At 53.8% G+C, this 27,637-nt stretch overlaps 1 protein-coding gene across 1 annotated transcript; it reads left to right on the top strand.

The window, feature by feature from the left end:
• bahd1 (bromo adjacent homology domain containing 1) lies at positions 1-27,555 on the top strand. The gene is made up of 7 exons (XM_086153250.1): positions 1-242; positions 15,935-17,674; positions 22,541-22,950; positions 23,150-23,309; positions 23,390-23,469; positions 24,523-24,614; positions 24,737-27,555. Exons 2-7 carry the CDS (start codon positions 16,057-16,059, stop codon positions 24,924-24,926), a joined length of 2,550 nt encoding a protein of 849 aa, XP_086009376.1. The 5' UTR covers positions 1-242; positions 15,935-16,056; the 3' UTR covers positions 24,927-27,555.
• The last annotated feature ends 82 nt before the right edge of the window (positions 27,556-27,637 follow it).

The raw sequence follows: 27,637 nt of genomic DNA, 5'->3' as shown, positions 1-27,637 counted from the left end.
GTCCCCGGTGCCGCCACGGCCCAGCGAGCCGACGACGGCGGCGGCGGGGGGAGGGGGGTTTACGCTCGGCTCCCGGAGCGGCCGCCCGGGGCTTTGCTCGTGTTTCGCAGCGGGAGGGGTTCCGGTCCGCAGCCCGGCATGAGTCCTCCTCCGCCCGCGGGGAGCCCACACCTGACGCGCCTCCCGCCGGCGCCGCGGGACTGATCTGAACCGGAGCAGCGTCCCCGCGGGAAGTCTTCCCGGTAAGACTGTGTGAGGGGGGGGGGGGGGGCGGGCGAGGAGGTCCGAGCGACCGGAGTCTGTCCGGTTACCTCGAACGCAACTTCGGGAGCGGCGGCCGGGACGGCGCGGAGCCTCCGGGTCGTAATCGCAGAAACCGTTTCGCACCAGCGGCTGCAGGTTCCACGCTCGAATCCCCCCCCCAACCACCCCCACGATAACGGGAGGAGAACCGGCGGGACGGTTCCGGGTCCCGAGAGGCTCGGATCACGCATCCGAGCCTCTCGGGACCCGGAACCGTGCCGAGCCGCCGAGCTTCGCTTCCACACCCGGATGCAAGTGTTTGTTCCCCGCGTGGAAAATGTCAACCGAGGCGACCTTCTTTGGTTCCTCTGCGGAAGAACCCTTCGGCTGACACCGCACAGTACTGATGTGATAGCTAGGATTCTTCAAACTGTAGTACTTAGTACTGATGTGGCGGCTCAGGTACTTTAAATTGCAGTACACAAGACGGATCTGGTGGTGTAAATACTGTTAACTGTAGTACTTAGTACTGCTTTAGCAGCTCAGGTACTTAAAACCGTAGTACACAGCACTGTTTTGGCAGCTCGGCTACTTTAAATCGTAGTGCACAGTACCGCTGTGGCTGTTGAGGTACTTTGAACCATAGTACTTTGCCCTGGCAGTAAGTGCAGTTCCTCCAGGGTGACGGTGAATGCTGGCGACCTGCTCCGGACCTTCCCGTCTGAACGTTCTCTGATCGAGGAGAATTTTGAAACGTCTCCGTGCTGTTTGACGCCTCCGATTGCTTTGCTGTTCAAACGCACTGAGGTCAGACCTCTGAAGGATCGGCCGCGACACCAGGAGCTCCTCCTGTCTGGAGCTTCCGCTAAGGTTTCTGCATGCTTTGGGTCAGAAGGTGCGAAAGCACATTTAGCCCGGCGACCTCCTCGGCGCACTGGTGTTTGAGAAGCCCGCGCGACCAGAAGGAGCTTCACAGTTGAGCTTCATCTGGGGAGCTTTGTGTGCGGCGGCAGCAGGTTGGACGCGGTGCGGCGGCGGCGGCGGCGGCCACGTGTCCACACGCAGCCAACTTAATCCCGTTATCTCTGCAGAAGTGGCCGCGGTCGGAGGAGGGATGCGCCTGCTGTCGGCCGCACGTATGCCCGCCGTCCCAAGGGAGACAAATACCTCCTGCTCTCTCTCTCTCTCACACACACACAGGCCACATGTGACAATAGAGTGATATGGGCTGTGTGTTCCTACAATGCGCCCAAACAGAACGTGCATTGACGTTCCTCCCCCGAGTGTGAAAACAACATGTCAGCCGGCATGAATGACTTATTGTTCGCTGAGCTGAGCTGGAAAACTACACACCCCTTTTCCAAAACACTTCCCTCGTCGGGCCGAGCGCCGTGACAAAAGGAATTCTGTGGGCTCGCTGGGTGTGATCGGCGGCAGGAGCCTCTTTGAGAGACCGGTGTCAGAGCTCCTCTGTGTGTGGAGGTCCTTCTTACGTCGGGCGACAGAGGCGTGGAGTTCGGCCGCGCCGAGGATGAGACTACAAACCCCGATGGAGCGAATTTCCCCGGGTGAATTCTGATCTTGTGAGTTTGATGTAGAATGTGCGGGTGAAAAGGTTTTGCTCCTCGAAGTCCCGCTGAGATGTTCAGGAGACGGGCGTAGCAGGTCAGGAATCGGCAGCCGCTCTGGACTTTGATTTGCGTGGTTTGGCGATCAGCGAATCCAGAAAGAGTTTATTGAAAGATTGTGTTTGCGTGTGAGACCGACCCCAAGTCCCGCGGGTGATGAGAACCTTGAGCTGGTCCATGAAGCAGGTCCGGATCAGCTGGAGCCTGGCATTCTTTTTTGCAGATGCTGCAGATGTTCGGACCCTCCCTTTAAATCAAACCCGTCCCAGTCTGCGCTTTTCCCTCCGATGGTTCAGTCCATGGCTCCCGCTGCCGATGGTGACGGCGCTCTAAGCGAGACGGTGGCCCAGCTGAGCTTTTAAAATAGCCGAGAAGGAAGAAATAATCAGATGATCATCCGGGGTTTAGACCGAGCCGGTTGGACAGAATTACGCCGCTGAATTCTGTCACGGCGCGCTGACCCACTTTCTCTGCACTTTTTCACGGGGAGCAGATTATTCCGGAGGTTTCGGACACGCCCGGCGCAGACTTTGCGGACTTTTCGGGAATGCCGGGCGCCGTTCTCCGGGTTCTCACCGTGCGAAACGCTCCAAACAAACGGATGTGTTTCCAGTCGGTCTGACAGGGAGGCGAGCGGCGAGTCTGGTCGGGGTCGCGGGCTCCCTAAGTCAGTTCACTGACCTCAGCGGGAACCCAAGAGAAGACCAATATCGGACTGACCAACCAGGGGTCCCGTTGCTCGGGAACAGGAAGTCCAGGAAGAGCTGAAGAGCTCAAAAGGCCGGTCTGAGTTGTGATCCAAGTCGCGAGGCGACGTCATCACCGATCTCCTCTGATTTAAAAATCGTTTTCATGAAAAATCCTTTCTCGATCACAACGAAGGGGAGGTTTCGACCGTCGCCTCACACCCGCCGCCGATTCAGGATTCGCCGACATCGTTTTGGGAGCACCCGGCAAACAGGGTGACTTTCCTTGCCGTAACGAACGAAAGCCTGGCTCCGTCGCCGCTGCAGCTCGGAGCCATTTAGTCGTCGGGTCTTAAGCTTCTCTGGTTGTTTGAATAAGAATTGAATTTCAACGGGCTCGGGATTAGCGGCGCCGGAGCTCCCGGTTCCTCCGAAAGCCTTTCGCGGCTCGCTCTCTCTGCCCTGACTCAGCCCGGCACTCTGCCTGAGACACAGCTGTGAAAATTACAGGTCTGTTTCATGGAAGCGTAGACGAGGCGGAGGAGGAAGGGTGGGCGGCGAAGGAGGGAGAGAGCTCCCGGACCCTCGGCCGGGCGTCAGCTGTCGACCAACCCGCAGCTGCACTTGATGTGGTACTGTGTGGCTGGGGTATCGCTAGCTTATCACACAACACACACACTGGGATTGTTTACATGAGGCGGGAGGTGTGTGTGTGTGTGTGTGTGTGTGAATGGAGGACTTAAACCCCGTTTGACCGGGCCCCCAGCCGGAACAGAAGATCTCACTGTGGCCGACGAACGTCGGGCCCCTCCGTTGGGTAGCACATGGCACCGAGCGGCGTTCAATTTGGCAGATGCTGAAAGCATGACTGAGGGGCCGGCAGGTGGACGCCTGGCCGCCCCCCCGGCCGCCCCCGGCCCCCTCCTGCTCCTCACTCAGCTGGATTGAATGTGCAGCAACAGGCCTTCTATCAGGGGGTCATTGTTCACGGCAATGATGACAATCCTTCTCTGTGGCTGCTCTCCATCCATCTCCCCTTGTCTTGAGCCTCATCTCTTTCCTTCATCCCCCACCCCCTCCACCCCTCCGGTGTCAGACATCTGTATCTCCGCCAGGCTGTCAAGCCAGGCCGGGGGGGGGAAGAATCCTTCCCGTGGTTGCCTGGATCGTGCTGCGGCTCCGGCCGTGAGGTGAGAGCTTCTCCCTCTGCTTCCATCTCGGTCGTTCCTGATTTTAATCCTCGTTTCTCCGTCCCCTCCTCCGCCGCCAGCCGGGCTGTCTGGCATCTCTCCCTGTCTCCTCGAAGATGGATGCAGATAATGACACTTCCTGTCCCGCAGCTGCCGCACGCCGCTGAGACGCCGTGCCGATGTCTGCGGTGAAACGGAGAGGCGGCTTCGGCCTGTCGAGCCGTAAGCCGGTGGCGTGAAGGTTCCCCCGCCGGACTCGACGGTGTCGTTTGACACTCGGAGCGGCCGAGTTGATCATCTCCATCTTATCTGCTTCCCGCTCTACATTTGCATGTCATTCGTAAATCATCGGAAACTTCTCCACCGGCGTCCGGTTGAAGTTCCTCTCCCGTCGTCGCTCCCCTCCGGGACGTGCGTTTTTTTTCTGCACGGAATTAATCCTCTTAGTTCCATTTGTCATCAAATCCACGTTCAATCTGTTTGCTTGCGAAGAACAAATGAGTCATGTGGCGGAGGTGCAGAAAGATACGAGCTCACGAACCGTAGCCACATTAGTTGTCCCGCCTCGCCGGCTGCCGAAACACGACCGAGCGAGTTCATCCTGAAAAGTCAGCGGGCGTTGATCTCCGGTTTGTGCAGGTTCGAACGTTTTCATAGCTCGCTGTCTCCTGGCGGAGGAGGGTCCGTGCTCTTCTCCAGGTGTCCTGTAGGTCCTCACAGCTGCCTGACCTCTCCTGGTAAAAGTGTGTGTTCGTGACACTTGGGAGTCAGTGAAGGCCTCTTGAGCCACTAAACCAGGGGTGGGCAATTATTTGGGCTGGCGGGCCACATTTCTTTTTTAATTTTTATGCGCAGGCCAAACTAGGTATCATGTAAATTGAACAAAATTCAAATTGCAATTTAAATATTAAAAGTCTTTGGCGTTTTATTTCAACTTCAAAATCATTGAGGATCATACAAATGTACCGGCATTATTTTGTATAGAATCATCCATACAAAATTAAACAAAAGGAAAAAGTAAGGAGTTTCTAAATTCAATATTGATATATTTATTAAAATATTCAAAGAAAATAGTTTGGCAGGCCGGATAAAAAAGCAAAACGGGCTGGATGTGGCCCGCGGGCCATAAAGTGCCCAAGTCTGCACTAAGCAGTGTGTGCGTGTGCGTGTGCGTGCGGGCGCAGGTGTGCGTGTGCGCGCCTGTGCAGGGGTGGTCCGCCGTGCGCAGCCAGTCGACACCCTGCTGCTCTATGCTTTCATGCACCACCTCTGAAAGGGTGCAACATTTCCTCCATTAGTGTGATTCTGCTGCGTGTCAGATCTTCTACAGTCAGACCTTCTAGGAGGCATCTTGATCCGTTTAATCCAGAGTATGTGTGTTCTACTCGTGTCTTCTTCTTCTTCTTTCGGCTCTTCCCTTCAGAGGTCGCCACAGCGAATTAACTTTCTCCATCTAAGGCTTTCTCTGTATCCTCCTCTCTCACACCAACTACCTTCATATCCTCTCTCACTACGTCCATAAATCTTCTCTTTGGTCTTCCTCGAGACCTCCAGCCTGGCAGCTCCAATTCCATCATACATCTATCAATATGTTCACTATTCCTCCTTTGTACATGACCGAACCATCTCAGTCTGGCTTCTCTGACTTTCTCTCCAAAACATCTAACATGTGCTGTTCTTCTGATGGACTCATTCCTGATCCTATCCATCCTGGTCACTCCCAAAGAGAAACTTAGCATTTTCATCTCTGTGTCCTCTAGCTCTGCCTCCTGTCTTTTTGTCATCGTAACTATTTCTAGTCCATACACCATCCCTGGTCTCACCACTGGCTTGTCCACCTTTCCCTTCATTCTGGCTGATAGTCCAGAATGAAGTACCATATAGTACCCCTGACACTTATCTCCACCCATTCTGGCCTGCTTGAACCCATCTCTTCACCTCTTTTCCACACTCTCCACTACTTGATCTCCACTCCCTGTAGCCTCACCGTTTCACTCGAGTTCCTCTCATTCATACACATATACTCTGTCTTGCTGCGATTAACCGTCATTCCCCTTCTGTCCAACGCATACCGCCACCTCTCTAGATTTTCCTCTACCTGTTGTCTGCTCTCACTGCAGATCACAATGTCATCTGCAAACATCACGGTCCATAGAGATTCCTGTCTAACCTCATCTGTCAGCCTGTCAATCACCACTGCAAACAAGAAGGGGCTCAGAGCTGATCCCTGATGGAGTCCCCCCTCCACCTTGAACGTCTCTGTTACCCCGACAGCACACTGCACACTGTCTCACACCTAGCATACATGTCCTGCACCAGTCTAATATACTTCTCTGCCACTCAAGACTTCTTCATACAATATCAGAGTTTTTCTCCTGGCACCCTGTCATGCTTTTTCTAGGTCTACTAAATTGCCATGCAGCTTCCTCTGACCTTCTCTGTGCTTCTGTATTTGCATTCTCAAAGCAAATATTGCATTTGTAGTACTCTTCCGAGGCATGAAGCATGAAGTTCAACTGCTGTTCACAAATGCTGACTTCTGCTGTCAGGCTAGTTTCCACTACTCTTTCCCATAACTCCACGGTATGGCTCATCAACTTTATCCCTCTATAGTTGCTGCAATTCAGCACATCTCCCTTATTCTTATAAATGGGTACCATCACACTTCATGCCCATTCTTCAGGCATCTTCTCACTCTCTAAGATCCCGCTGAATAATCTAGCCAGAAACTACCGCTGCCTCTCCTAGACACTTCCACACCTCCACAGATATATAATAAGGAACAACTGCCTTTCCACTCTTAATCCCCTTTAATGTCTTCCTCACTTCACTTTTACTAATCTCTGCTACTTTGCAGTCTACAATAGTCACCTCTTCTACTCTTGCCTCTCTGTCATTTTCCTCTTTCATCACCTCTTCAGAGTACTCTTTCAATCTTCCCATCACTCTTTTAACATCCGTCCATACATTTCCCTCTCTATCTTTAATCCCCTGGACTTGTTGTACGTCCTTTCCATCTTTATCTCTGTTTTGCCAGCCTGTATAGATCATTCTTTCCTTCATTACTGTCCAACCAAGCATACAAATCATTGTACACCCTTTGTTTTGCCTTTGCTACCTCTATCTTTACCTCACGTTGTGTCTCTCTGTACTCCTGTCTGTTGTCTTCAGTCCCCCAGTGTCTCACTTCTTTGCGAACCGCTTTCTGTGTATATACTCCTGCACTTCCTCAGTCCACCACCGAGTCTCCTTATCTGCTTTCCCTCTAGATGATACATCTAATACTCTCCTACATGTCTCCCTTAAAATATTAGCTGTAGTTGTCCAGTCATCTGGAAGCTCTCCCTGACCACCAAGAGCCTATCGCAATTTCTCCCTTTTCAGCTTCCACCACTTTGTCCTCTGCTCTGCATTTGTCCCCTTGATCTTCCTTGTCACCAGTCATCCTACAAACCATCACTTTTCTATTCTCTATTTTCTGCACCAATATGCCCATTGAATTCTGCACCAATTACCACTCTCTCGTCTCTGGGGATATTCTGCATCACTTCATCTAACTCACTCCTGAAGTTATCCTTCTCAAATTCGCATCCCATCTGCGTGGCATAGCCACTAACAACATTGAGCATCACACCTTCAGTTTCCAATTTCAGACTCATAAGTCTATCTGACATTCTTTTCACCTTCAGAACATTCCTAACCAACTCCTCCTTCATTTCTCTTCCTGTCAGTACCATGATAGTACAGCTTAAAGCCTGCTTCTAGGTTTCTAGCCTTACTACATTTCCACCTGGTCTCCTGGACACACTGTATATCCACCTTCCTTCTCTGCATCATGTCAACCAACTCTCTTCCTTTTCCTGTTATAGATCCAATATTCAAAGTCGCTACTCTCAGTCCCAGACTCTTGCCTTTCCTCTTCTCTCTCTACTTCTGAACACGCCTTCCACCTTTTTTGACCGCCAGTAGCCCAATTTCCACTGGTACCCTGTAGGTCATCAGTACCAATGTTGGTCATTGTTAACCTGGGTCTTGATAGATCCAGTATGAGATTATTAGGTCTGAGTCGCATGTTTAGTTTTAGCTAAAGTTTTACGCCGGGGATGCCCTTCCTCACGCAACCCTCTGCATTTATCCAGCTCAGGTAGACACTGGCCCACGCCCCACTGAGGCTGCATTGTGTTCCACTCCTGTCTAATGCAGAAATAATCACTCAGACGAGGGTCCTGATAGGGGGAAAAACAAAACAAAAAAAAAACGCCTGAAGACGAAGACCAACCAGACCCTCCTCCCAAGATCCTCGTTGTTGAGCCTAGACCTGTGGTGTGCCTTGGCGGGACAGGGGGCCGTGTCTGCTTCAGATGTAGTCCATGTCCTGAAGAACTGTAAGACGAAGACCTGCTGGCATCGTGGGAGAGCAGGTTGGAACAGGTGATGAAAAGAGCCTGAGGGGGGGGCATGATGATTGAGGTGGCAGCAGCCATGGTGTCTGGAGACACTGAGGAGAAGACAGGAGGCAGAGCTGGAGGCAACAGATATGAAGATGTGGAGGTTCCTCTTTGGGAGTGAGGAGGATGGAGAGGATCAGGAAGGAATCCAACTGAGGGACAGCACATGGTAGATGTTCTGGAGATAAAGTGACACGGAGATGGTTTGGACATGGACAGAGGAGGGATGGAAAAGTTCTTGGTAGAAGGATGCTGAGGTTGGAGAAGGTCTAGAGGAAAAGCAAAGATGAGGTTTATGGATGGAGGACAGGAAGTTCGCCGGTGTGAGAGGAGAGGGTTAGATAGAGGAAGATGATTGGCTGAGGTTTAGATGGAGACAAGAGATTGGCTGTGGGCGCTGAAGGGAGCAGCTGAAAGGAGAAGATCAGTGTTCAGGAGCATCTGCTAACATCTCCAATCACACTCCCATTCGAGGCTGCTGCCCAGAGCTGCGGGGACGCTCCTTCAGACTGGAATGTGACGGGATATAATCCATCCTCAGCCAGGGACGGCTCTGGAGCAGTTCCCATCGGACCTTCTTGTTCCTGCCGTGTCCCAATCCATCGATGGATTTGAAAACTCTTGTTGTAAGTAGAAGAATGAAGACCGCTGAGACGATGACGTGCTCCGTTCCAGCATGGCTTCATGTATCTCAGACCTCCGTGGGCTGCCCAGCTCATCACCACTTGCCCCTGACAGCTGTCACACTGTGGTCACACACCGGATGTGTCATCCTTCGTCGTCAGCTCTCTCATTGTGATGCGGGCAGGGTTCGCTGCCGCCGTGCACTGATATGAGAAGCTTCCATTTTGAAGGTGCAGCTTGAAGAAGACCTTGAAGGCCTCATCCAGGCTTAGCACAACCATGGGGGGGGTGGGGGGTGGAATTATTGTTATTATTATCAGACAAGCAGTGTGTGTGTGTGTGTATGTCCTTTCCCTGTCACCTGAGGGTGTGTGCAGTGTGTGTTGATCTTGGAGCTGGCAGCTCCTCCCCGGGTGAGTCAGAGAGCAGGAAGTCTTGGTTCTGATCTCTGTTTGACTTGACCGGCGAACGGGAAACACGTGGTTTCAGATTCCAAGTCAGAGGTTGCACTCACTGGTTTGGTGACTAACTGTGGAAGATCATTGTGAGTCAGTCACTGTTCTCTGTCAATAACTGTTCTGTCAGTCATCGGTCCTCCCCCCCCCATCACTACTCAGCGTGCTGAGCCAGCAGCTGGGCCTCAAACGGGCGACTCGGGCTGGTGTCCGCGGTGGCTGCTGAAGATCCCTGCTGAGGAGAAGGTAGTCAGGTCCATCGGCACAGCTCTGGGTCGTGTGCTGGCTCTGCGGACGGACGGCCGCTCTGCTGCCAGGGCTCTCAGTCAAAAAGAGAGCGGACCTTTTCTCGCCTCTTCTGTCCTCCGGCGTTCCTCTCAGTCCACCGGAGTGCGATCAGCCTCCGCGAGCGCGGTTTGTTCTTCATGCCCAGCGGCGTCGGAGGGTGTTTCCTGTGCGGCGGTGGCCACCGGGCCCTGTGGGTCAGCGCCCCCCCCCCCCGCCTCCGCCCCCTTCCTCATGCCTCATTACCTCCACACACTCAGGTTGTTTACAGCGGCTAATTGCCAGCTGTAAAGCCGATATTGATGAGGACGCTCAGCATTTATCCCAATTAAAGCCTCGTCCCGGCAGGGGCCGCCCGCCGGCTCGGAACCCGCCGTTTGCCGCGGATATCGGAGATTTCCTGCAAGTCCAGGCCGTCAGCCTTTGACTGACTGCAGCAGCTGAGCTAACGCTACGCGCGTATGTGTGTGTGTGTGTCTGTCGGCTGTCATAGATGAGCAGCTCTCAGCCGTCAGTCAGAGGGGGGGCATTCGGCGAACGTGCCGGCTGGAAAGCGGCGGCGTTTTAATTTTCAGTTTCCAATTATCTGACAAATTAAAACTCCGTTGAAGGTTCCTTTAGGGGCTGGTCTTAATGGCGCTGATTACTGAGCCGATAGCAAACCCCCGTACAGCCAGCATTTCTGGAACGCTGCTTTGCAGACACTTTATTACAGCGCTGCCCTACGCAATCATCATTCAGGTTTTTTAATCAGCGCTCCCCGATGATTATTGACATTACTGATCAGACTGCAGGTCATTTCCTCCACTAATCCGCCGTGCAAATGCAAAAAAAAAAAAAAACAGCCACTTTATTTATAGCACATCTTATTTTGTGAAATTAACAGAACAAGCTGATTTGTTGAAATGACGGATTGTTTTAATAAGAATGGCAGAAAGCAGTCGAACGCACGCCTGGTTATTGGTTCAACCACCGACTTCCATATCAAGAGCCCCTGAACTCAGCGGTGCACCTCACATTTGTCATAGACAGTCATTTCGCAGGAAAATCAGAGCCTATCCTCCCTTTAGGACACACTGATTATTGTGGTCGTCCTGCGGGTGTTCGAGCATCACTTAGGGTTTGCACGTCCGCGCCTGTGAGAACTGGCGGGGTCTGTGACATCACAAACCCTTCGGACAATCACCTTCCTCCCTAGACTGGACAGCCTTGGACACCGACGCTGTTTCATTGTCGAATATCGACAGCTTTGTTTGACAGAATTCTCCTTTCTTGGTCTGTCGGTGGGGAAATTCACATATATACACACATCGGGATCACAGAGGGGTGTTTACTGACCCCTTTTCCATGTGGGTCAATGGGAAACTGCATGAAAGAAGTGGATGTTTAGATTGCTGCCAAAACTCGGGGGGGTGTCGCGGGTCCGGAAGACCGGAGTCCGGGGACGCTTGTGTGTTGCACACCAAGGTGCTGATGTTGAGAAGGAAAACGGAGCTTTATTTATTTATTGATATACTAGTTATTGCTGCATCGTGGGCTTTAGCCACCGTCGTCGCGTTTACTGTGGACCTTCTCATCATGTCCACTCATCTGACTGGACTAAACTAAAGACGTTGGTCAAATCCAGAGGAGCGTGGAGGCACTGGGTTCTGGAACATCAGCCTGCCGTGTGGGGATCCTCCAAGGACGGATCCGCGATGGCGTTCTTTCCTCCCCCTCCTGGTACCAACCTTCAGACTGTCCACCAGGGAGGGGTGAGGAGTCCAATGTGGACACGCCAGTTCTGGTCCTCCGTTGGGTTCTGAGCCTCGCTTCTTCATCGGCGGTGGTCGCCGCCTTATAAGAATGACTTCGTTTGTGGAGGAAGGCGGAGGATCCCGTTTTTTTAACCCGCGGTCTGGGTTGGGGTCTTTGAAATCGGCAGAAGGCCTAGTTCCGACCCACCAGCTTCGTTCTCCTGGATAACATCCGCCCCCGCCGGCCTGGCCGAAGGCGTCCCCGCCATCCGCCCAACCGATCGGTCTTCATCCAGGAGGCGCCGCCATGCAGGGGGCGACCCGGTGTCCCACATGTCGGAACATCATTTCCGGCGCGTGCCCTGCCCATGCCGGATTCTATTGGACGGGAGGTGGGGCTCAACCTGGGACAGTCCAATTACAGGGACACAAAGTGACACACAACCATTCACACGTCTGGACAACGTAGGGTCTCCAATGAATCTCTTGCATGTGTTTGGACGGCGGGAGGAACCAGGAGAACCCGGAATCCAACCGGGGACCTTCTTGCTTTGCGGTGGAGGTGCTCACCCTTTCACTGGCACGTGGAAAAATGAAAATCGGAAATACAAGGACGTCGCTGAGGAGAGGAGGTGGAGGCAGCGGCAGCCCGGAATATTCCAAGAAAGCATCGTCTCCAGGGATTAGATTAAGACCACCTAGAATTTGGGATTGTATCAAGTCTCCCCTCCAATCGGAAGGGGGTTGGGGGTGAACGGGTGAACTTATGGACACATGATCTTCCTCCGAGGATCAGACCATCATGTTCCTTCGCGCCGCTCCGGAGCAAGGTGCTGAGGAACCCGTCCTGGAGGACCGTGCGGGAGAACCGCGGACAGGCGTCGGTTGTTCCGCAGCTGTTCGATCGACTGCCGGTCGGTTCCCGCGGCGGGGGGACGTCCCGGCGCGGCGGAGCGCGGTTCTCCTCCGGCGCGCCGCCTGGAAGTAGGTCACCGTCTGCGGCTGCTGCGGGCGGAGGAGCGGAGGAGCGGGGGAGCGGGATCCGACGGCTTCTTCCGTCTGCCTTCATTTTTCCTTCACTGCCTCCCGGTCTTCGCGCTCCGAGCCGGCGGGCGGAGGACGGATCGCGGCGGAGGAGATCGGACGGCGGGCGGAGGACGGACGCTTTCGGAACCCGCCGGGTAACGCGAGTCGGTACCGCCAGACCCCCCCCCCCCCTCCTCCCTGACGATCGAGGATGACCCCCCCCCCTCCCTCCACCCCCTCCTTTCCGAACCCCGCTCTCCAGGCGCAGGTCCGAGCAGGCGAGTCTTTTCCACGCACACGACACGCACCGTGTTTTCGCTTACATAGTTGGTGTGCGGGTGGGGGTGACTGTGGAGCCGTGCCCAGTCCCCCGACTGTGTGTGTGTGTGTGTGTGTGTGTGTGTGTGTGTGTGTGGTGGGGGGTCAGGCTTCAGGGCTTCTTCTCACATGGTGGCACCTCTCTGAAGGAGAGAACCATGAAGATGAGATCTCACACACCTAAAATGCCTCATGGGTCCTCAGAGGGGTCAGCGTGGACCTCCTGCTACATGCTGAGCTGCTCCAACAGCTCAAGGAGTTTTGCATGTTGAAACTGTGTCAAGGAGGCGGAGCTGGTCCGGGCCTCCTCCACCGGGGAAACGGTAAATACCCGGAAATCCTGGCGTTCACCTCCACCGCGGGGCTTCAGGTGTGCATCTTTGAGCAGCTCTTGAAGCACCTGGCGGCCTCTGGAGATTTAGGGGACTCAAAGAGACAGGGATATCAGGAACGAGCACAGAAGTGCAGGAAGAGAACCGGCGACAAAGCCTTCCAGCTTCCTGAGCTACACCTAAACCCTGTGTGTGTGTGTGTGTGTGTGTGTGTGTTGGGTGGGGATCATGCTGTGATGCTGTGCAGGTTCTTGGCAGCATTGGCAGCAGGGGGTTCCCGAGCCGGCCGGTGTTTGGAGCAGCTGTCCCTCCATTGTGTCCCTCCGCGCTGCTTCGCTGTTACTTAAAACGAAGCAACTTGATTGGACAGAAACCCAGCACGAGTCTCCTCTCCTCTGTCCTGTTGAAATGAACTCGAGCTAGCCCCGGTGTTAGCCCCTGGAGCTAGCCCTGCTATCAGAGGTTTCAATCCTTCATTGGATGATGTTTGATCACTAACTCATCACAGGTCTCTGGTTGAGCGTTGATGACATCATTCCCTCGCCACACACACTCACACAGCTGTGTTTCTCACGGGTAATTGTTTCCTTGAATTGGCAGCTGGAGACTGAAATCCTGACAGTCGCTAGAATTAAATATCAGCGCTCAGAAACCTCCCAAACTTTATGGTTATGCAGCGCATGTAAATATTACAATCAGGCTGTGATGCACAGGCACACTCACACACACATGCACACACGCATACACATCTCCTCCGAGTCCATTTCAAATCTATATTTGCAATAATGGGCCCCGGAATGAGATGCAGTATGTGGGCTGCACTTTGAAAGCAAACATCAATCACGATTTGAACGTCCCTCTGAAATTGCAGACATTTGGGGTTTGGGTTCCTTCCCCCGCTGTGCTGTTGGCTCCGGTGATCCTGGCAGCGAGACGCCACCCAGCCCGGGATCCAAAGCGGCTTCTGCACCGACGTCCGTGTACAAGTATTTGTCTGTTGGCATTTCGCCTCTCGTTGGCCCTCGAAAGTCCTCACATTACTTTAATTCAGGATTAGAAAAGCTTTCATTGCTTTCTCTCCGTAGCTCGTTCCCAGCCGCCCCTGTTCCACTTGTCGGAGGAGCTCTGATCACGGTGTGGATCAGTCGTGTCGCCGAGGAGCCGGTGTTTTTCCCACCGGAGGATCTTCTGGCAGCTCCTAGACCTTTTGGGGAATGTGGCCGTTTCTCGGTGCATTCGGGCAGCAGAGGAACCAGGGATCTCGGAGTTCACCTGCTCGAGCCGTCTTAGCTTCTGCTCTGAGGCTGGGTCCTTTTATCGTTCCCCTGAAAGGCCTAGGTGCTTGGAGAAGCGCGCCCGTTTCGAGATACTTCTCGCGGGGCGCAGGGTGTCATTTTTAACAACTTCTGTGGTCAATGGTCGGATGTTTTCTCAAAACAAAATGGACAGAAGCAGCGAGAAATGGAGGGAGGAAGAGGTCCGAGCTCTTCCGTCCGGCTACGCTTCAGAGGGTTTTCCAGGGCTCCAGAAGAACATCTATTTTCGGTCCAGAATAAGTGCGGAGTTAGCTGACGGCTAACTTGACACAGTTCTTGACACGGCGAAGCAGTGCAGGGAGAAGATAAAAATGACCATCTGATAGTCCGTGATTATTATTCCATGGACGCTGTGGCGGCTTCCACCTCCATGGTGTCCATGTCTGCGGTTTGTGGCGTGGAGCTCAAGGTGCGGTACCTACCGTTGTCCCGCTGCCTGTGGGAATGCACAACTAAAAGGTTCCCCGGGAGGAGGCCACTTCCTGGAGGCAAACCCGAGCTGGACGCTTCATGAAAGCAGCTAATATGTGGGTGAAAACATCCTGTTATTGTCCCTTGCTTCAGGGCCGATTCACTGACTGTTCACCGCACCTTCTGCGTCTTTACAAACTGAGGGAACGACAAGTGCTTTGTTGTTGTGAGGAGCAGGTACTGACAGGAGCCAAGTCTGGTCTCTACATCTTTTCTTAAAGGACGTCGTTGTGGTTGCGCAGAATGTTCCCCTGCTGAGGAGCCACTTCGTACACAAAGACCCATGCGGAGTCAGTTTTGGAGGTCAAGTAGAGCAATTGTTAAGAGTCCAGCAGGAAGCATCCGCGTCTCCATGTCGCGCGCGGGATCGTCGTCACATAAAAGCTCTTTGCGGTTTGAAAACATCTGCGGCTCAGAAACGTTTCCTGCTGGAAACCAAGGGAGGACCTTACAGAGAGTTGTGAGTTGCTTTTTTTAAAACATCTGACTGCTGTGAAGATGCCGGAGATGTGGAGATGCTCCGGCGTGCCTGGTGGCTGCCTGTTGACATGGTAACTGAAGTGTTTCTGTCGCCGGGTTGGCTGAAACAAGGATGATCTTGTGACGGCTGCGATCAGAGCTACGTTTGCTTTGCGCGCCCGAAATTTGGAGAAGCCCTTAATTTGATTTCACGCCTGAGCCGCCGCCCCCGTGACCCTGCGGACGTTTTTTGCATCTCAGCACTTTTGCCGTGAAACGTTCCCGCGGTCTTTTACCCATAGAATAGAAGCGCTCTTCGACGAGCCGCTTAGCGCCTATAACCTCGGCTGTCGGCGCGGGATAAGACGGGAATAATCACCATGACATCACGAAACCAAACCTGAAAGCATCAGTTGCGCCGAGCACCACGTTGGAAGTCTTCACGGTCCGAAGGACCGACGGGAAAACTCCGGAGAGCAGAAGATCCTCCGGGATGTGTTTGACCTCACCGCGACTTAACCTATAACTAGGAAATCTATAACCGTATGTCCGAGTGTTTGTACGGCAAAGCACGCTCTCCACGCAAAGTGCTATACGCGACGGAGACGTAGAAATAGAAACGTGTTTTTTCCCCTATCGCGGATAAAGAGCCAAGGAGCGGCACATGTATGTCTGGTATCAGTCTTACATTTAATGTCCACTCTTGTGTCTCCCCAGAGAGTGTACGGAGCCGGCCGCTGATCGAGTCCGGTGCTAACTGATGGGCCGCGCTGAGTTTCAACCCTCCGTCGCCGGACCCTGATCACCCCCCCCCCCCCCCCCCCCCCCCGGACGAGACCATGGTGAAAGCGCGGCAGAGCCGAGGAGCGATAAGTGGAAGGCCCTGGAGGGAGAGGGGAGGCAGGGAAAAGGAGGTTGGCGTGATGGCAGGGGCAGAGAGGAAGACGGAGGTGAAAGGAAAGACGCAGAGCAATCAGGAGTCACACAAACGTGGGAAGAAGACGTTCGCGGTCGACAGCGCGGCGGCCATGAACTGCTGTGTCCTGCTCACCCGTCTGGACGAGAAAGGGTTTAAAGGACACGACGCACCGGGAGCCGGGAGGTACAACAGTTCGGACGTCAGACAGAAGCAGTGTTCCGGCTCCCCTAAAGGAAGGACCAAAGGCGGTGGATCTGGGATGACGAGAAATTCCGTAGCCGATCGGCAAACGGCGGAACCGAAAACCGGACAATCTGACGCCTCGCTCGCGTGGCCGGCGCCTGATTTTGAGCCTCGAAAGAGGAGAATGGCCTCCCTCAACGCCGAAGCCGTCAACAGCTTGCTGCTCTACAGGGCAGATTTCTGCCCGTCAAATATCCAGAAGAAACAACTACCTTCAAAAGGAGATCCCGGTAAAGATGGGCTCCCTCAAAGTGGAAATGCGGATCGGGAAACCAAAAAGGTTACTGCGGGAACCAACGCCGACCCCAAACAAAGAGCCAAGCGGTCAGCGGAGCAGACGCCGAGCGTCGACTGGTTGAGTCTGTTCGCCCCGACGCCTCGCCGTCAAGCAGGCCTCACCGCTGCCACCCTGCTGAAACTCACCAGCTCCCTGTACGGGACCAAGCGGCAAAAGAAGCAAAACCCCAAGCCTGCCGGTGAGAACAAGGCCGAAGATGTGACACCGGCGGCGGAGAGCGGCGGCGGGCGTGCGCGTGGAGGATCGTCGCAGGCTAGAAGAACGACTCCACCAGAAGAAACACAGGTCAAGCGTAGGACACAGGGTATAGAAGATCCCGTTCATTCCCAGCGCGGAGCGGCCGGCCAAGGGTGCTGCGGTTCATGCGAGACGCAGGTTTCGGACCCGGACGTGAAGTGTGCCTCGGGAGGGCAGGAGTGTCTCAAGCGTCTCCACCGTGGCTCCGCGCTGGGATTCCCCTTGAAAACAATCAAGGAGGAACAGGTGGAGACGGAAGTGTCCTCCTGTTACTGCTGTTCGCGGGAGAGATGCGTCGAGTACTGTCACAGACTGTCTCTCTTCCTGAAGGATAAGGCCCTCAAAGAACCGGACGACAATGGCTCGCTGTCCGAGGTGTTCCACCACCACCATCATCACCACCACCACCACCATCTTCAGCCCGCCCACCCGGCGGCCGCCGCCATCAGCCCGCACACGTACACCTGTTTTCCGAGCTACTGTGTTCACTTCGGCCAGCCTGACTCCCCCTCCTCCATCCCGCCCCTGACTTTGTGTCCAAGGAGCAGCAAAACGCCAAAGCTCCTCCTCAGGTCCGGTCTGCAGCCCTCAGGGATTTCCCATTCAGTGTACTGCTGCGCCTCAGTGGAGGCGTGCTACGGAGAGCCCTGCAGGATCAACGGCTACTCCGCCTATACCAGTGTGATTCCAACCATCGGCAGAGGAGGTTGCTCCTTCAGGCCGACGGACTGCGCCAAATGTTCCCGCGGCGCCGAAAGAGGTGAGCACCCATGAAGACGATACGCTCGCTCTACTTTTGTGAATATCCCTTAAAGTATCAGAACCGCTTTCATTAATAAAAGGTCACGTCACATCCTGTCCTGTCACATCACCTTCAGCAGCTCCACCGATCCACCGTGAAAGGTCTTTTGCTAATAACTGTTCCGGCGAGCGCGGGGCGCCCGTTAGGGATGGCTTTAGCGAGCCGACGGCGATCTCGATGCGCGGCGTGTTCCGAGACGCGACCGCCGGCCTAAAAAAAAAAAGAAAACGTAAACCAAAACGGCTGTTTGTCTCAAGCGTAAACATTTGTCTCTGACAAATGGGTCTGCTTTCCTGTAGCTCTGGAAGTCTGCGCCGGGGCGGGATGGGCCCCGGTCCGTTATCAGATGACCCCGGCGGCTCGGACGAGGTTATTGCTTGGAACATCCCGGCCGGTCTCAGCTGGCAAACTTTCTTCGGAACACTCGTGTCCTTCGCGGGCCCTCGCGGAGGTCAGCGCTAGATGTATATTGCCGCTGTGAGATCTGGGTTTCTTCCGCAGCGAAATGGTCGAGTGGGGGACGAGACGCTCGTGTGTTCACGCGTCGAAGTCGGTTCGAGAGTCGTGACCGCGGGCTCAGAACGCCGCGACGCAAGATAGTCATCGCGCAAGTAACGTGTAAGATAACATAATCCTCATTCGGAAGCACGAGGCGGCTGCTTTGCTTGATTTCAAGTCGGCGGGGAAATAAATCCTTCTCTAGCCCAAGGAAACGATAAGGGTTTTAAGTGTGAATGAGAAATTTGTTTGAGCGCTGGAGCAGCTCCTGTCCAGGAGAGCAAAAGGACATTGAAAATGACATTACTTACACTCCTACTTGACATTGAGGGTTGAAAGGGAGGGGTGTGTGAAATACCAGCCGCTTCAGATTGTCTTTCCGAATCCACTCGGAGAAGCTGAGGAACTTGAGGTTCACAAAGCGGAGCTTTGGGTGAAAGTCGGCGGTCGGGAATGACCCGGCGGGCACGGTGCACGGTGCGAATTCCCCGCCATCCCGGGTGTGGGATTGAGTGTCCGCCCATCTCCTGGAGGTCACCTCCAGGAGATGCGAAGTCCGCCGCATAGCTGTGTATCCCATCGGATAGACACCCGCTGTTTGTCACGGCAGGTGTCTCGATCATCGTGGCAGAAGGCTGCCAGCTATTTCAGGCAGCTGGTCTTAACGCGCGCCTCGCCGCATACACTCCGATGTACGCCGCTGCCATCTCGCTGTCCTGTCCTTAGTGCGACACGTCTTCTCATCAGCAGTGAGGAAACGTGCTTCAGAGCCTTCAGTTATTAGCAGTTTATTTCTTTTCCCCCAAACACCGGCAACCAGAGAAAGCGATATCTGTCCTCTGGTGTGTGTGTGTGTGTGTGTGTGTGTGTGTGTGTGTGAGAGAGAGAGAGATATCGCTTTCCTGATGGGAAAACCCTGACGCCTGAACGCCAGGGTTTTCCAATCTCAGGTTTTTATATCAGAGCAGCGAGGGACGGATCTGCCGTCCGTGCCAAACTGGTCAGAGATCAGTTGATTTTTAGCAGCGATGGAGCCGCAGAGAGACGACCGCGCGGCTTCCAGGTGCGATACCGACGCATCGTCCAACGCCTCCCGGCTGGCGTGCCACGAGTTTGTTCTCGAGCGAGATGAGTTGTAGATAACAGGACGGGGAACAGAAAGCTTGTTTGCCAGTCGGTGGAAAAAGACTGCTTTTTTTTTTCAGATGCTTTACGACTTCCTCTGTGTGAAATACAGTTCTCCCATTGGACGGGGTCATAAAGACGAGGCCATCGAAATGGAAAAAAATCCTGCATAATGTCTGAACCACCTGGTCCGTTCACTTGGAAAGTACTGCTGTACCAGGACAATAATCACCAGAGGTGGTTTGATTAAAAATCCTTATCAAGAGCAGCGCAGGAATTTTCTGTTTGACAATGACAGTAATGCGGAAGTGCAAATCTCTCAGCCCAGATGGAAATGAGCCGGTTTCCGCGACGTACACATTCCTCGCTCAGCTCTTCATCAGCCTCTCAATCAGTCTCTACGTACCGTGAAAATTGGACAGACTCTGAGCCTTTCCGATATTTCTGTAAGAGAGAATTGATATGATGCGGCTGATCAGGGTAGTAACAAACACACACACACACACACACACGAATATTCTGGTAGTACTTCACCAAAAATCATCAGCATGGTTGCAGACCATGAATGAATCCCAAAATGCTGGGAAGGCAAAAGCCCACGGGACGCGTGGTCTGTGTGTCCATTCTCACACTGGGAAAAACCATGTGGGAAAGGGGAAAAAGGAATAAGTGAATGGAGAAAGTACGAAAGCACCCCCCCCCCCTCCCCGTCTGTTACGTACCAGGGTCACTGAAAGCTCTACTCTGAATGAAATGCATGTATTATGTTGTGGCATTTCAGGTCAGCAGCTCACCATCCATGTGAGCACCTTTTTGCAAGGATAGCGGACACAGGTGGTGCCACATCTGGCCAGTGTTGTCGCTTTTCCGTTTTCTGTCGCTGTCCCTGGTTCATGACTTCATATTTAGTGCCAGATACGAGAACAATTTAACAAATCATTTCTACCACTTACTAGGTGTGTGTGTGTGTGCGCGTCCACGCAAGCGCAGTTGCCATTTAGCACCTCCTCCAAGCAGCCTCTTTACTATCCTTGCTTTACACTGAAATTGTTAGGATTCCAAAGTGTAATCGGCACCATATGGGAGCGTATTCCGTCCCGTAAGCCCCTGTCAGTAACCTCAGAAACAACGAAAACAAACACAGGTCAGTGCCTGAAAGCGGCGTTGCCTTTTTCTAGACGTGGAGCTCTCAGCGGGGGATTTTTGGCGTCAGACCCCGGGGGCGATGGTTCGCATGCAGGATGAAACCGAACACCGCGCTATGGAGAAGGCGGTGCTTTGTTTACAGTAATCAGACGCCGAGATCCGACTTGGTATCGTCGCTCCGGTTTCATGCCTTTGCCGTGGCGGCAGTCGCTTGAAGTCGGATGGAGAAAGTGACATTTCTTCCACAGTGTTTTTGATTCTTTTCCCAGAATAGAGCGGGCTTAGCATTCGGGAGCCGGCCGGTGAATCTGTGTGATTTCTGAATAACGTGAAAAATGCTTTCGCAAAAATGTCGGCCAGGCGGACAGTCATTGCCATGCTCGTCCGAAAGGGTCCGGGGTAAATGTTTGCCACGGAAGCGCAGGGTAGCGTCTGACAGAGAGGGTCTGAAAGGAATGAGCGGTGAGAGGGAATGGAGCTCGGAGGTGGCGGCGATGCGTCTCCATTGATTCCAACCTCTGGACAACCTGACCCAAGAAGTGGCTCTGTTTTCCGAGAACCGGTCGTTTTGCTTCCACGTATCGATGAGCGTCGTCCTTCTTCCTTTTGGCAGCGTTCCGTGGCGATCGTGTCGCAGACGTCTCGCCTCGGAGCGCAGCTCTTCGCTCCCGAGTGCCAGGTTGACGACGGGCAGCTGCGGCCGCTGATCTTGCCTGATATTGTTCGATGCGCTCCAAGCGGGGACAGTGTACCGACTGTTCCGCATGGCAATGGAATCGGCTGAATTAGACAAAAAGGATCATCCAATAATTGAGGAGTAAAAGCCTCCTCGGCGGCGGGAAGCCGTGGGGTCATTCCGTATGTGAGTTCCTCTTTCGCTGAATGCCGAAGCCATAAAATTGTGCTGAAAATAACATTTTGTCCCCGGCATTTTTATCTTCAGCCATTTGGAAAGTCGGCCGAGTGGGAAGGAACTGAATCAGACACAGGGTGCGACCTCTTTTGTCTCAGTTTAATGCGAGCAGACAGGGAATGAAGGCCTCTGCGGCTGAGACTCCATGAAGTGGCAACCTCCCGGTGCCCCGCTGTGCGATGCTCCTCTCCCGACAGCAGGGCCGAGACTCTATTGTTTGAAAAGTAAAGGATTTTTTTAAATGTATTTATTTTTTTTACCAAACCCGTAACTTCATTTGCTTTTTCATATCTACGAAGCTGCGTAAACTGGGTTCAGATTAAACCACACCTTTTACTTGTACTAGTACGTAACACTGCAAAATCGGGAATAAGTTCATCTTCAGTATTAAAGCCGGTTATTGCTATTAACTCTTAAAATGGAAACACTAACTGTGATTTAAAATGTATGGCAACACACAATTAATATTACTACAAATGATCGTACCCGTTGGGGACGGTGGATTTTTTCTCGCTGTGACCCTTTCTTATATCCAAATGTATGACTATTCTTTTTTTATTCACTTGTTTCCAGGATTTTTATTTGATGGTAAGGGTATCTATATTGCAATCGGATTGGTTTGTATTCATTAGCGATTTGTTAAGCGTGTATATTAGGTGACACATTATCTTGGACAGACTACAGGAAGAAGTAAGCTGTTCCATCTCTTTTATAAGCACATGTAAATGGCTGATGGGGGGGGGGGGGGGGGGCATGCGAAACCTCTTCTACCTCGGCGCCACACGGGGTCGGGTCAACTCTGGGTGTAAGCCTAGTTTTCCAACTTGTCCATGTTCCTTGTCAAAGGGCCTTCGTCCGTGTCCGAAGGCTTCAATCCAGGCTCTGAAGGTCCAAGACCGTCGGGTTATAGAAGGTCCGTCGACCTCCTGTCTTTGCCACAAACCCTCTGAAAAAGAGGCGCCAACATAGCCAAATGCCATAAATGTCCGATATGAGTATCCGGGAGTGCGGAGGTGAAAACGGGCCCGTGGACGCGTCATCGGTCGAGGCTCCGAACCGACGGGGTGTTGTTCAAATGTCATTCCTGAGCGTGAACTTGTTTTACTTCATTATCTTGACTTCTTTTGTTATTACGTCCTCAGACAAGTTCTCATCAGCGCTCAGTGATCATCATGGCCCCACCTCCATCTCCATCTGTCCCAGTCCAAGAATCCTCACCGGCTGCCCCATTTCCACTGTGCCTCCAGCCGGCCAATCAGTGCCCCAACTTCAGACTCCTCTGTCTGACCCCAGCCAGCCACAGCCTCCTCCGCAGGTGGCTAAGGAGTGTCCGCAGAGCGCCAAGCCGCCCAGCGGGTCGAGGTCCGGTGCGCGAGGCACCGGCAGATTCAGCTCGACTGTCTTCCCTCTCAACAGAGAAAAGAAACAGCGGCTCTGCTCGGCCGGCGTCGGAGGGCAAACCTTCGCCAGGCAGCCAAAGATCAGCCGCCAAAAAACTACCAATGGCTGGCAACCGGTTGGCGTGCCCTTTCAGAAGGAGGTGTTCTGTCTGGTAAGTAGACCGCGGCGTCGGTCGGCGGTTCGCAGACAGAGATCGTACCGGAGCTCGTCACGGCGCCGCCGGACGCGTCTTCGGAAAACACCCTCTGGACGGCGGCCGCCTTCGTTCCGATCCGGACAGCCACCGGCGTTCGTGCCGATGAAGAAGTCTGGCCTGACGAGTCGGTGTTTCCCGTTGCCTGTCTGTGCAGGGAGAGGAGGCTCCGGCGCTGAGGAAGTGCTTTGAGGGGGTCCAGAGGGACGGCGAGCTCATTCAGGTCAGAGACACTGTCCTCCTGAAATCGGGGCCCAGGAAGAAGTCTCTGCCTTATGTGGCCAAGATCTCCGCCCTGTGGGAAGAGCCCGAGTCAGGTAGGAGCCGAGGGTGCGGCGCCGCGATGGCCGTCACCCTCCCCGGTCACAGCTGACGTTCGCTTCTCTGGTGTCTTCAGGAGAACTGATGATGAGCCTGTTCTGGTACTACCGTCCAGAACACACCCAGGGGGGGCGAAACCCCAGCCTACATTGTGAGGTGAGGAGGGACTCCAAATTGCGCGTTATCGGATGTTTTCCCATCGGTTTTCGTGCCTTCAGAGCGGTAGAATCCCGACCTCGCCGCCTCATCTCGAGCTCCTCAGAGGCAAATGTCCTCGGCCGCCTGTGTGCACGGCCGGCGTCAGCAAAGGGTTAAAAGACACCGCCGGGGAAACGTCGTTTTATCCCCCAGTCGTTTCTCAGGAGTCAACCGTCATCTGGTTTCATTTTCGTCAAGTTTTTGCAGGCGCTCCGGGACCGAGTCCCGTCACATTTATAGGGAAGCGGCTTTTCACGGGAGCCATTTTGAGCCGTGCGGCGCCGGGGAAACACAGGCGTTATTAAATCTAAATCTAGATGGATGCTATTCAGCGGCGCGGCCGTCCCAGCAGGCTGGCGCCGTTGAAAGCAAACATCATTTCAGGTAACGATCACAGTTTTCACCCCGGCAGTGCTGAACGCCACCTCCGCGGCTTTCTTGGGGCTGTTTGAGGCCATCTCACAAGAACTTCCGCTTTCTGCTCCCGCACCGTTTACTTAGATTTGGCACAAAATGGTCATTCCAGATGATTAAAGCGTGACAGAGCTGAAGAAGAAGAGGAGGAAAACAGGTTCCTCGGCCGTTGCGGGCGCAGCAGCCCCTCAGATGCAGACGGCTTCCTCGTGACATTGAGCCGTGGAACCTGAACTTCTTCCGTAACTCCCCCCCTGCTTCTTCTGACCACTTCCTGTGTGTCGGCAAGACTCAAACGAGGCAGATTGACCTTTTCTCAGTCGTCCAACGGCTTCAGGAGAAGATGAGATTTTGGCCTCCGGAGCTGAGAAGGTTTTTCAGCCCGATGGCGGGAGATCGACCTCCCAGGAGATAGCGTGACGGCTCGAGCGTCTTCCGCCGGCGTATCCCGACGCCTTAAAAGCGAGTCTTGCGGAGACTGGCCTTCCTCCCGCCCTGCAGACAGTCGTTGACTTCCCGGGAGTATCTGCGTGTTGTTCGGGAAAGTGCTCTTCGCTTTTTGAAGCCACAAAGAAAGTTTCTCTTTTTGTCTTCCAGAACGAGATCTTTGCGTCTCGGCATCAGGACGTGAACAGCGTGGCCTGCATAGAAGACAAATGCCATGTGCTCACGCTGGCACAGTATTGTCGGTAAGAGGCGTAGCGTTCGTCGAGCTTCCGGCCGGAGGTGCTTTGCCTTCGGGTCCGGAAGAAACATCGGCTTCCTCGGTGGCGGGACCAGCTCAGCGGAGTTTGTTCTTTGCCGTTCCCAGATTTTGTGCCTTGGTAAGACGCCGTCAGGAGGGCATCTGCTACAGCGCCGCCTCCCTCGTGGTGCCGGCCGCCGTCGATGGCGCCGCCCACCGCCACTATGTGTCCGACGACATCGACCCGGAGCTGGTGTTCCTCTGTCGCCACGTCTACGACTTCCGCTACGGACGGCTCCTCAAGAACTTGCAGTAGCATCCTAGCGGCACCCGCCGGAGCGCCGAGGACTCGGGAAGCAGACCAAGGGACCGGCTTATTTATTTTTTGACTTTTCCTGCGGACGGATCGCACGCCCACGTGGTCGCCGAGAACGAGGGACGTTCCGGTCGGGAGTCGTCCGTTCTTCTCTCGGCGTGAAGCCCTTTCCCGGGAACGCCGCTCGGCTTCTGTGCGCGGAATCGCAGACACGTGACGGATCACGTGATCGGAGGGCTGAATGCTACCGTCGCCGGGGCAACCAGCATTAACTCGCTGAAGTCTGGTGTTCGTCGAAGAAGAAAAGCAGTTCTTCTGGGTCCTATCTTTGGTGTTACAGTGGCTGCCAGTCTCCAAACAGCCGGTAGTTTGGCTTGTGATTGTGTTTGCGCTGCTGCAAAAGCAGTAGTTGTTGCCTACTAGCGCGCGCGCACACACACACACACACACACACACACACACACACACACACACACGCACACACATCAACTCGGTGCAAGTTCTCCTCAGTGTGAAGGCTGAAGCTACAGCTCTATCCGTCATGTTTTATTATTTTTTTTTTTAGATCAACTCAGACAGAAAGTTTGAACTTTGCTTCACTTCCTGCCCATCAGACGACGCGCGGCGCTGCTCGGTAACGGTAGTCTCATTCCCTCGCGCCGCTGTAAAACCTCCTCCCGAAAACCATTCGACCTGGTAAAACCGGATTTCAAATTCAAGAACCGTTCCCCTCGGCTTTCCCGGTTTCCTGCTCGAAACCAGACGTGGAAAGGAGCGACTGTGGCCCCGCAGACGTGTACCCTAGAGCGTGGAAATGTGATTTCAATGGAGAAAACCACGGCACGACGGCGGATCCGAGGTGCCGATCGGCCCCGTCGGCCGCTTTCTGGTTTCCACGGCCGGGTTCGGACGGCGCCATCTTCTCCACGTCGGTCGGGATAAAAGTCGCGCGTCGAGTGTCCCCTGCAGGGGGCGGACGGTCGTCTCCTCTCACAGTTGTCGTACCGACCCGGAGCACTGACCGGAACATTTTGTCGGCTGAGTGTGAGAAGCGGAAACAGCCGGCCTGCATCGGTACTGACCTCGGAGGCCCGTTTCCAACCCTCGCGCTAAGCTAAGATTACCCCTTGCATTTTCCACCTTTTGGAAATATGTGATCTTCTCCTCCACGTGATGGTGAGGAAATCCAGAGGATCCAGAAGGTCAAGGTGACCCTGTAGATGTTCCGTCCGTGCTGAGGGAGCCGGGGGTCCGTGAGGGCAGAGGAGGATTTTCTTCCCGAGGGTCTTTGCGTGGTTTCACGTCCGTGTCGGCGTTTGCATTTTCACACCGGGGTGGGCGTCGGTTCTCCGCAGCCGGAGCCAGTTGGCCGCCGCCGGCTCTCCTCCCTCGATTGTTCAGTGTCGCCTTCAGCTCTGTGACCGTGACTCAGCGCCATGTGCCGCAGAAGACCTCCATTTATTTCTGTTCTAAGAAGTCATCCCCTTTTCAAAAGCTCATTTTAAAGAACACCGCTTTCCTTCCCGATTAGAAAGGAGAGCGGCGTCTTCTCCTCCTCCGCCATCTGTCCTCTACGCTCCCGTCTCTAGACAGACCGGGGGATGGTCCGCTCTTCCTCCTCACATAGAAAGCTTTGCCTCTTCACCTTTAAATGCCTGGCGCTGGAACCACTCCAACCTTTCCCGCCCTCCCTGTGGCTGCCTTACAGAATATCCCCGGCCTTCCCTTTGGACCCGCGGGCCAAGCTCCGCCCAGGCATCTCAGAGAGATGCATCCCAGAACATTGACCCCATCCTGAAGCCCGCCAAGCAGCAGCAGCTGTGATGAGTCTGAAGTGTGTGTGTGTGTGTGTGTGTGTGTGTGTGTGTGTGTGTGTGTGTGTGATGTAGTCCGGTTATTCTGGCCAGATAAAAAACCCTGGCCCCAAGTATCCTCAGGCCCACTACCACATTTGACAAGCGAGCTCTGCTGACTGGGAAACATTCCTTCCGTGATTCTAGTTCTTCAATAGGAGCTGCTCTCGGCTAAAGCTGGAACCAGATGGTTCCTGCGGAGGAGAAGTGTCATCCTGACTGAATTCGTGGAATTCGGCCGAGGGTTCGGCCGTAAGACGGAGGTACTCCTTCAAAAAGGTCGATATTGTGGATCTCAAACGGAGACGATAGAAATCAGCCGGTCGGCTTACGCCCCGTCGAAGGTTTGGGATTAGAGACTTAAGAAGCGCACAGTGTATATGGCCTTAGAAGTTACTCAGCAAACTAATTATAATTAACGGAGATGATAGTCTGTCTTAATTGGTCCTCTGTGCCTGTTCCTCTCACCCGTATTTATTCCATGCAGAGCGTTAACTGTTAATCGTGGCGCACCATCCAAATGCCTTTCGTTGTTGCTTCGACGACACGGGTCTGAAGGAGCGATGATGCTGATGGACGGCCGTTTCCCTCCCTGGTGCACCGCAGCCCCGGACCTTTGCTTTCTCCGTCGTGTGTTTCTGTTCATATTATTTGCACGGTGTTTTCGGAGGTATCTTGGAAATATTAATCACAGCACAGATTATTTGTATGGAATCAAATGGACCTCTGTAATATAAGAAAATATTTAATTGTAATAAATAATATATGAGTTTGAACATGTGAGACTTCTTTTTTTTTTTTTTTTGGTCTAAAAATTCAAATCGGATGAATCGGATCGGAAGCCGCTGTGACATTAAT

Source organism: Fistularia commersonii, chromosome 1 (genome assembly GCF_037954325.1).
Source record: "Fistularia commersonii isolate RoL2024-O1a breed Wild chromosome 1, RoL_Fcom_v1.0, whole genome shotgun sequence".
In the NCBI taxonomy this organism is placed as follows: domain Eukaryota; kingdom Metazoa; phylum Chordata; class Actinopteri; order Syngnathiformes; family Fistulariidae; genus Fistularia; species Fistularia commersonii.
This window is presented reverse-complemented; position numbering and strand designations above follow the sequence as displayed.

Excerpts from the sequence above, each read along its gene's own strand:
- bahd1 (XM_086153250.1), top strand. The coding sequence starts at position 16,057 with ATGGTGAAAGCGCGGCAGAGCCGAGGAGCGATAAGTGGAAGGCCCTGG. Across the intron at positions 23,310-23,389 it reads GTGGGAAGAGCCCGAGTCAG|GAGAACTGATGATGAGCCTG; the intron begins GTAGGAGCCGAG and ends TGGTGTCTTCAG. Across the intron at positions 23,470-24,522 it reads ACCCCAGCCTACATTGTGAG|AACGAGATCTTTGCGTCTCG; the intron begins GTGAGGAGGGAC and ends TTTGTCTTCCAG.